The sequence below is a fragment of the Lepidochelys olivacea genome, assembly GCF_965140295.1.
Source record: "Lepidochelys olivacea isolate rLepOli2 genome assembly, chromosome: 21".
NCBI classification, from domain to species: Eukaryota; Metazoa; Chordata; order Testudines; family Cheloniidae; genus Lepidochelys; species Lepidochelys olivacea.
The window spans coordinates 11,211,238-11,220,924 of NC_140431.1; the positions used below are offsets into that span (position 1 = coordinate 11,211,238).

Genomic DNA, 9,687 nt, shown 5'->3' on the forward strand with positions numbered 1-9,687 from the left:
TATGTGACATGAGCTTGCTCATCGTCAGCCCAGCTCCCAGCCAGCCGGCCTCCCTGACAGAAAAGTCCCTGCTACAATTGGCACTAATTGGCAGTCTCTGAGGAAGGGCCAAGGACTGAATGGGCCCTGGAGACTGAGCTCTCTCGATCGGATCAGATGCCTATTGGGCAGGGGCCTGGGTGGGGGAAGTTTGTCCTGTCAAGCCCTGTATTTGGGATAGATGGAGGACTTGGTTCTCCCGGGCTGTCAGTCCAGCACCTTTCACCAGCACTAAATCCACACCAGGTTTCAATCAGTTTTACTGCTGGCTTCTCCTCTCCAGCATTGCCGGCTGCTGCAGGGTCCCCTGGGGGCGTGCAGTGACATCACTGGTACACAGGGCTATGCTCATGGGTCATCTGATCTGACAGACCCAGCATATGAAGCAGCTGTGTGCTGCCTGACATCCCACCTGCCGCATGCATGTGTCGGTGGGGGTGGGGATGGGGATGCGCGTCCATTGCTGGTACCTGGCCTAGCAATATCAGCTGGGTGTCAGACTGCCCTTTGTCAGCACGCTGCTCCAAAGGCTTCTGTCCAGCAAAGGAGGGGTTAATACAGGGCCCCGATTTGTACAGGGACTGGGGGAGGCTGATCATAGGCGGGAGAGGAAAGAAACGTTTCTCTTCCTTGTAATTCCTGCCCCTTTACGTCCAGAAGGAAAGGCCCTAGGGGAAGGGCACGGTGGGGAGCTGCCTGGGCCAAAGGAGGGGGGCTGGCAGGCTGGGAGTTGTGCTGTGGGGGGCTGTCCCAGACTGTAGGATGCGGGGAGGGGGAATTTGCTCCGTGGGCGCAGGGGGGATTTGCACTATTCCAGGAACGGGAGCGGTAACTCCTTCCCCTCTCCCCTTAGGTCCTGCCCGACCGGGAAGGCAAAAGGTGCATGTTCTGCGTGAAAACCTCTTCTCGCACGTATGAGATGAGTGCCTCGGACACCAAGCAGCGGCAGGAGTGGACGCTAGGTTTGTGCCACAGCGCCCCCGCCGGGCTCTCGGCCCGCCCTCCCTCTCCATCCTGCCTTCCTCTTGCTCCTGAGTCGCTTCAGTGGAAGGAAAAGATGAAACCGTGGGGTGGCAAAGGAGGCAGCCTCTGCCCTTGAGCTCTCTGTGCACCTCTGCACGCTCAGCACCCCTGGCAGGGCTGCCCCAGGCTCATAAAACTGAGACCCCGTTTCTTTCCACAGGATAGTAGCAACTCCCATTAACTTCAGTGGAGCTGGCTGCTTGTACCCTCTGCTGGGAGAAGGGGGAATGCCGAGTCTGATTCTTGGCATTCTCTGTCTCTCTTACATGTGGGTGGGTAGGACATTCCCTTGATGTCCTTCGGAGTTCCCCTTTCCCCTGCTTGTGAGCTATGTGCCACACAGCAGCCTCGCTCCACCCCAGAGGTGGCCACATTTTGTGCTAGGTGCTGTGTGTATCTCATTGGTGAAGCGCTTGGGATGAAACTGAGAGAGATTCTAATTAACTAGCCACTTAAAGCAAACTAAAAGAGGCACTGCAGCCTAGTGGCTAGAGCATTGAACAGGGGCTCAGGAGACCTGGGCTCCTGGCTTGGTCACCTAGGCTGCTGGGTGACCTTGGGCAAGTCACTTCCCCTCGCTGGGCCTCAGTTTCCCCATCTGTAAAATGGGGTTAATGTAAAGAGCTGGGAGATCTACCGATGGAAAGAGCTAGGTTTTATTATTAACCAGCTTTTCTTGTAAACCTCTCCCAAGATTCCGCTAGTGTCTGATCAGCTGGCACAGGTGCCCATTTCACAGCATTCACACCCAAACACTATTTCCAAAATGTTTCAAGTTGTTTGGAGTTAGCTGCTGGACCTTCCAACATCATGTTGCTGCAAACCAGGTCACTTTAATCAGACTGACTCAGAATCCATGTCAAACAGCCACTCCCTTGAAGAGCCATACAGATGCTGCCATGCTTAGCACTTTACAACCGCGAAGTAATTAGCACCCTTGGGACACAAATGAGGATTGTTGCACAGATTGAGAAACTGAGGCATGGGTTGGTCAAAGGCCTGATCCTGTTAAGTGACCACAGCTCCCATTGAAGTCAAGTAGGTCTCAGCACCCTGCAGGACTGGGTCCAGAGCTCATCCTTTGGATGATGTGGATGTATTTGACATACATGTGCATCTAGAGGGGTCAAAATGCAGGACGTAGAACCCAGGAGTCCTATCTGCCAGGCTCCCAGTCTCATTTTCGTAGTAGGCCATGCTCCGGCCTTGTGGCTGCTGACACGCTGGCTTTAGAAAAGGTTCAGAAAAGGGCACCTAAAATGATGAGGGGTTTGGAACGGATCCCATATGAGGAGAGATTAAAGAGGACTGGACTTTTCAGCTTGGAAAAGAGGAGACTAAGGGGGGATATGATAGAGGTTATAAAATCATGAGTGGTGTGGAGAAAGTGAATAAGGGAAAGTTATTTACTTGTTCCCATAATATAAGAACTAGGGGCCACCAAATGAAATTAATGGGTATCAGGTTTAAAAGGAAGTTCTTCGCTCAGCACACAGTCAACCTGTGGAACTCCTTGCCTGAGGAGGTTGTGAAGGCTAGGACTATAACAGGGTTTAAAAGAGAACTGGATAAATTCACAGAGGTTAAGTGCATTAATGACTATTAGCCAGGATGGGTAAGGAATGGTGTCCCTAGCCTGTTTGTCAGAGGGTGGAGATGGATGGCAGGAGAGAGATCCCTTGATCGTTACCTGTTACGTTCAGTCCCTCTGGGGCACGTGGCACTGGCCACTGTCAGTAAACAGGATACTGGGCTGGATGGACCTTTGGTCTGACCCAGTATGGCCATTCTTATGTTCTTATGACACGCTGCAGCAGCTGGATCTATGGCCCAGCCTGGTGTGGCCCTGCTGAATTTCCTTTCCTTCCTTCCTTCCCTCCCAGCCATTCAGACGGCGATCCGGTTGCAAGCAGAGGGGAAGAAGTCCCTGCACAAGGACCTGAAGCAGAAGCGCCGGGAGCAGAGGGAGCAGCGGGAGAGGCGGAAGGCTGCCAAGGAGGAGGAAATGCAGCGCCTCAAGCAGCTGCAGGAGGAGAAGGAGCGGAAGCTGCAGGAGCTGGAGCTGCTCAAGGAGGCCCAGCGGCAGGCGGAGCTGCTGCTGCAGGAGGAAGAGCAGCGGCGCCGGCTGCAGCACGAGGAGATGCAGAGGACCTTGGAGGTCCAGCTGAAGGAGGCTGAGCAGGTTGGCGGGGAGGGAGGAGAGGTGCCGTCCATGCTGGGAGGTTTCCATTAGCGCAGGGGACAGTTTCTCTCTTGGTCTCCCTTGTAACTCACCAGAGACCCCGAAGTTGGTAAAATCTGGGTCACTACTGCTGTAGCCTCCTGGGTCTTTTAACTGGCAAACTCCAGACCCCTGTGCGCAGCAGCTCCTGGCACAGACCGTCCCAGGCACTGCGTCCCGTTGGGGCTGCACTGGGGCTCTCCCTGCTTTGCAAGCCTAGCACAGTACCTGCCCCCAGCTTGGCTAGTGTTTTCCTAGCCTCAGACTGCCAAGCAGTTCTCAGACCCAGGCTGAAGGGCCACCCCTCCATTTTCCCCGTCATAAGGGGCTCGGTTTGCAGTTGCACCGTGTGTCTTCACGACAGCTGATCGAAATTCAAGCGCCCCGAAGGCCAGCTGGCTGGGCACGCGCGGGGCTTCGATTTCACAGTCCTGTGCAGTCCGGGGCGCTACTTGGCATAGCTGGGACATCCAAATGGCAACGGGGACAGTCTCTGCAGCCCAGTTCATTCCCAATTCAGCAGGAAGGCCTGCTGGGTGGCCAGTGTCACATCTTTGGGGAGCAGGCTGAGGTCCCTGTTGCCCACCCCTGGATTTGCTGGTTAGCTGCTGCAGAGGGTTCAGGTCTAAAGGCACCACCGCCCTGGGGAGCTAGGGACAGGGCCGGTGAATGCGTCTCCCAGCGCCCTGTAGAACCACAAGCCGGCTGCACAGGGGTGTCCGTGGCGGGGGATACGTCCAGCTCCATCTTCCTGGCAGTACAGAGAGGAGAGGCCGGGTTCGGGTGGGGGCTGGGGACCCCTGCGCTTGGCTGCGTGCTGCCCATGCCGATCACCATCTCCTCCCCGCGGCTCCAGGCTCGCGCCTCCATGCAGGCTGAGATGGTGCTGAAGGAGGCGGAGGCCGAGCGGCAGCGGAAGCGGATCGTGGAGCTGGAGGAGATGCAGGCTCGGCTCCAGGAGGCCCTGCACCAGGAGGTGAAGGCACGGCAGGACGAGGAGTCTGTGAGATACGCCCAGGCCAGGTATAACCAGGAAATACCTTCCTTCCTACTGACTCCTCAGTGGGCAATGCTCTAAGACCTGGCTGCAGCTCAGCTGGGACCGGAGGAGCTGGGAGCTCCTGCACAGCCATTCACTGGGGTGCTTTTCCTTGCCTAGTGGTGGCTGGGCCACATATAGAGGTTGATGCGCCGGCTACAGCCTTGGCTAACAGAGCTGGGTCTTTTAGGTCCGACAGTGAGGCTCGTGCTTTTAGATCCAGAGGTCACAGGTTTAATTCCCACTGCTGCCGACCCACTCAGGGGTGTGGCGTTACTCCAGCACTCCTCCACTATTCCCCACCGCGCCCCTCGCTGGAAGAGACGGAGACGGGGGAAACTGAGAACTTCTTTCAGAGCCGGTGCTCCAACACCGTTCCTTACAGTGCCCAGCCTTCCCTGCTGGTACCCCTTCCCAGCCAGCACCTCTACGCCATTCCCTACAGCAGTTCCCGCTGGAGGAGATCAGGCGTGGAGCCAATCCCCTAGCGTTCTTGCTGGGTCTGGAATAGCTCTGAGCCCCGCCGCGGCAAGGTCGGGTGTGTTGGTCGCTTGGAGGGTGGGGTACAGCCACCTCTCGCTCTTTCTCGGCAGGTTGCTGGCTGAGGAGGAGGAGAAGCTGAAGGAGCTGATGAAGCTGAAGGAGGAGCAGGAGGAATACATCATCCAGACCCAGCGGGAGAAGCAGGTCCTTAAGCAGGAGATGGAAAACAAGAGCAAATATTTGGAAGAGGCCCAAAAGCAGCTGGAAGAAGTGAGAGAGAACAGGCAGAGGGTAGACCAGGATGTCATGGTGAGCATCGTACCAGTCCTACTTCCCAGACTGCCGTTAACCCCCCTGAGAGAGATTTACCAAGCCCACCACCTGGAAAGAAATAGGTTGGCTTTTCTACATTGGAAATCAGGGTTTCCTCTCAGGGAAGATCGCATAATTTACTTTTAGCATGTGATTCTCCTTAATATTAGAGAAACGGGGTGCGATCCTGTTCTCACATACCCTGCTGTAAATGTGGAGTAGCTGTATTGAAGTAGACGGCATTACACCCATGTAAACGCTGGTAAATCAAGGAAATCGGGCCAATGGATTTCAACAGAAGAGAACTCCCCTGTCTAAGCATCTATAAATATACCCATCGCCATATCATCTAGGTGTTCATGTTTCTTGGTAAAGGGGCTGTTGGTGAGTGACTGGTGGCTGCTCTGATGGGCAGAGTTTCAGACTCTTCCGCAGGAGTGGTGTGTTCTCCTCTGTATACGAGGGAGCAGAGTTTACTTTAGCTTTACGGTAGCTTTGTTTGCAGCAGTGGTAGCATCCTCTGAGTGGCAGACCAGCCAGAAGAGTGAGAGATCACAAGGTGTCTTAGCAGCGTGTTACAGCTGCCACCAACTGAATGTTCTCTTCCATAGGTTAAGAACAGGTTCCCAAAGAATATTGGCGGGAAGGGAGGAAGTGGTGGTTTGAGTGATGAGTGGTGGTTGTAAGTTTCACGCCCACTAGGCTTGGCTGGCAAACTCTATTGTGGGAAATCTGCTGGAATGGCACCCCTAAGGGTGGGTCGCCAAACCACCAAGAGGGGGGTTCCCTTGCTACCATGTTGCATATTGAGTCATTTATTATCTGTCCGGCAGCATCTGTGTACGTGGGGCACTTTGTGGTCATCAATCAAGGCCAAAGCCCCGCCTTGAGGGGTGACAATGGACCGTTTATGGGTAGCAAAGGCATCCAGGCATGGGGATGGAGGGGATTAGAGCAGTGAAAAAGCAGAGCTGGGGTGGCAAAGAGCAGCCTGATTAGGAAGGTGTCGGTAGCTGAGCACTGATCTGGCTGTAGCAGACCCCATGCAAAATTCAGGACTGTCACACAAATCAGAGTACCCCTCTGGCCCATGGGGCTTGGGGTCCCCAAAGCTGGCTCTGGTTGCCAGGCTGGTGTTGGTTCAAAGCCCTGCCAAAGCAGAGCCCAGGATAGTTGAGGTCAAACTCCATTCTTCAAGGCAATGTAAGGGTGAGGCCCAGTTTCTGTGCAAAGGAGCTGGGAACTTTCTGTAGCTGGTTCAGGGCACGTGGGTCTGCACTAGGTGGATTTGTCAGCTGCGTGCGTGTTACCTGCCTATTCCTGTTCATTTCAGGCGGCCCAGAGGAAGCTCCGACAGGCCAGCACCAATGTCAAGCACTGGAACGTCCAGATGAATCGACTGATGCACCCCATTGGGCCAGGAGGTGAGAGGCGGGGCTAGGACTTCAGGGCAAAGATATACCTTAATGTCACAGCTCATTATTTTGCAGCCATTCTGCCTTGGGATCCTTTCGTATCTCACAAGCTAAACAGGGTTGGGCCTGGTCGTTACTTGGATGGTAGTCCTCCAAGGAACACGTGTCACTCTTGGGAGCACTGAGCAGTTGGAGACACTCTCTTCCACACAGAATGTATATACAAGATCCTAACTACTTGCGGTTATTAAATATTCCGTTGTGTCCCTTTTCACTGGGGTAGGGGGTGCTAAACCGAGTCTCCTAGCCAAATGCAAGGGAGAGCAATTGCGTTCTGCCTCTTCTTTCACTTCCTGTCTTTGCCTAGTGTTGCTCTGTGCTGTTTAACAGCTGCAAGGCTGCACCCCAGAAGTAGCTGCATTTCAGGAGCAGGTGAAGTGAGAATATACACTCAAGTCAGTGAAGTGCTTTGGGATGAATGGCCGTTACATTACACGGCTGCGGTGACACTGAGAGGCCTATGGCTGTGCTGCTTCCGTCTGAAACTGCATGTGCCGTGGGAAATAATCATCTGTTTGCATCTGTTCCCAGAGAAGCGTACGACAACGTGTGGAGGATTCCCCAGCATCCCACCCGTGCTCCTCACCAGGAGGGAGTCGTCCCTCAAGCTCAGGCAGAGATTAGAAGATAAGAACTATGATCTTGAGAGGGAAGACAGCAAGAAGAACGTGAACAATGGAGAGACCAGGAGGCTGTCGCTATCTCCTGACATGGACACCACGGCCACGGAACCCTCCGACTAGCCTCAGGAGCATGGCAGAGCCCAGCGCAGAACTGTGGGCACCTCGGGGTGTTCAGACTAGCAACAGTAGTCAATGCGGTGATCTCTGTAGGGAGATGAGCTGTATGTAGACACATGCCAGAGAGAAGTACAGATTCTATAGGAGACGTATATAATGCATCTAGGGCAGCGGTGCTTCCACTTTATGCAACTAAAGATTGGTTGCAAAATGCGAGGAGCCCCAGAGCCACACCTGACTTGCGGAGATACTGCGGCTTCTACCATCTGTGTTGCACAGGTGCAGCCCTTGGCGATTACAACTCCCAGCATACTGTGCTCCGTTTTGACCTGAGCAGCCTGCTGCCTTCCATAGTAAAGCCGAGGGTGGCTGTGGATTGCCTTGTAGAATCCTGCAGACTGTTTGGCCCATGGACCCTGCTCTGGCCACCCCCCCCGGATTAGGATTTCCCAGCTAATTGCTATTGCAACCACAGCCATCTAGCACCCCGAGATGTAAAGTGCATGGCTCATGTAAAGGTGACGTCCAAAAGAGACTTCAAAAATTGAGCTGTGCCTTATTTTGCTTATTTTATAAAGACAGCCAAGAAGATGTTTGGGATTTTTTTACCTTAAATATCGGCCTTGTCAAATCTTCCCTATTTTCCCAGGAGGACCCATGGGTATTGTGTGCCTTCACGCCTTTATAGAGGGGGTAGGGAGGGACTCTTTAACAAAGATGTGCTTTCTCTAAGGTCTTCATTAGTCACTGGAGTCAAATAGATGCTAACCAAAAGGAACCAGAAATAAAGCTTTTTAAAACAATGCGACTGTAAATCTCCTTCCCCTCTGAACTGCTCCTCTTTCACTCTCCTCCTGACCCGTGTGATGTCCTGCTTTCACTAGTTCTCCTTTCTCTGTTGAGTCTTCCCGAGCAGGCAAGGTCTGAACTTCTAACGCAGGGAACGATCCATTTAAAAATAAATCCTTCTCAGGCTTCTTTATCCATCATCAAGACCTGAAAAATGGCACAAGTTGGTCATCTTTTCCTTTTCCGTGGACCCTATAGTGAGGGCAAGAGTTGAGTGCGGATGCCATGAAGGGTTCAGAGGTGAAGTCACCAGTGGAAACTTTGCTCTTGGCCCTGATGTGAGATGAAGTAGGTACATTTCAGGATGTTCTTCTGGCTGGCACTGCCTGTGAAAGACGCACTCTAGTGTGGGTCACTGCTGCTGCATAGAATTGATTCAGCAGGAGAATGGTCCCAGGTCTTCACCTGCAGACGCATGCAAACACAACAGGTGTCTAGGCCAGAGAGAACGTCCAAGCCCATAATAGTTTTGGCCAAGACCTCTTGATTACTGGTGTGTAATTCAGAAGCTGCTGTCTGTCCGTTTATGCAGACGGCATCCGGAGTTGTCTGGTTTTCTTTGGGAGCTGGGCAGAGGGAGCTAATGCTAGGACATGCTGGCAAAGGTGTAAAGATGATCAAAGGAAGATGCTGGGGCATGATTCCCTGGGGAGAACACTTAATTGTCTTTAGGGCTGAACAGAATTCCACGTTCCACTCTGCTCTGCAGCGTCTCGGGCTGAATAAAGTGGGGGAGTGATAAGAGAGTGCCTGCCTGGGAGTAGGTTGGCACATGCCCAGGGAGCAGAGGAACAAGCCGCAGCAAGGCGCTAGATGTTTGGCAGCGCCCCCCCGCCGCCTCCGTAGATTCCTGCTTGCCATTCCCAGACTATGTGGGTCAGCCCAGGGACTCCTGCTCTGGCAGTTCTGCCTGCAGTGACGAGAGAGTGGCTGATTTCATCCTCTGACTGCTGCGGGGAAGATTTGGGTTTGACCCTTCAGTCCCCCAGTGAGTTCTGTCCCTCTGGGTTTCATTCTGAGACATGGTTCACAGCCAGGGTAGCTAAGCTGGGCATCCCAAAACACATCTGCTTCAGGGCAGCTTTTAGAAATAAACCCCCTTTCAAATGACCATTAAATAGACACTTTCTGCCCATTGAAGGAAGAAGTCTTGTTGTTGGGAATTCCTGGGCACCTGCAGTGTATTGGTCCACCTTATGCCTCTGGCACACAGCCCTGGCTTCTCCTGGTGTGATCCTTCCTCCCACGAGGCCCCTCACTGGATTCAGAACAGTCAAGAAACTGTGACCAGCCCTCATCACCTCTGGCATTCCGAGACATCAGCTACTTGGCATTACCCTGGCTCGTGATACTGATCTCCTTTGATAAAACACTTGGAGAGCTAAAGCTATATAAGAGCTGAGTATAATTATTCCACAACCACTGTGCTTTGAAAACACCGACCCCTCTTTTTTGAGCTCAAGGAGAACCCCCAGTCACTGCATCAGGAGGGTTTATGGCCTCTCT

At 53.4% G+C, this 9,687-nt stretch overlaps 1 protein-coding gene across 1 annotated transcript in view; it reads left to right on the top strand.

Annotated features, from left to right (window-relative positions):
- Positions 1-8,135, top strand: part of DEF6 (DEF6 guanine nucleotide exchange factor) — a 35,923-nt gene extending 27,788 nt beyond the window's left edge. Inside the window, exons 6-11 of the mRNA XM_084611199.1 lie at positions 893-1,001; positions 2,946-3,244; positions 4,140-4,306; positions 4,916-5,114; positions 6,451-6,541; positions 7,124-8,135. Of these exons, the coding sequence (XP_084467325.1) occupies positions 893-1,001; positions 2,946-3,244; positions 4,140-4,306; positions 4,916-5,114; positions 6,451-6,541; positions 7,124-7,335 (1,077 nt within the window). The 3' untranslated portion in view covers positions 7,336-8,135. The remainder of the gene's footprint in view (positions 1-892; positions 1,002-2,945; positions 3,245-4,139; positions 4,307-4,915; positions 5,115-6,450; positions 6,542-7,123) is intronic.
- The last annotated feature ends 1,552 nt before the right edge of the window (positions 8,136-9,687 follow it).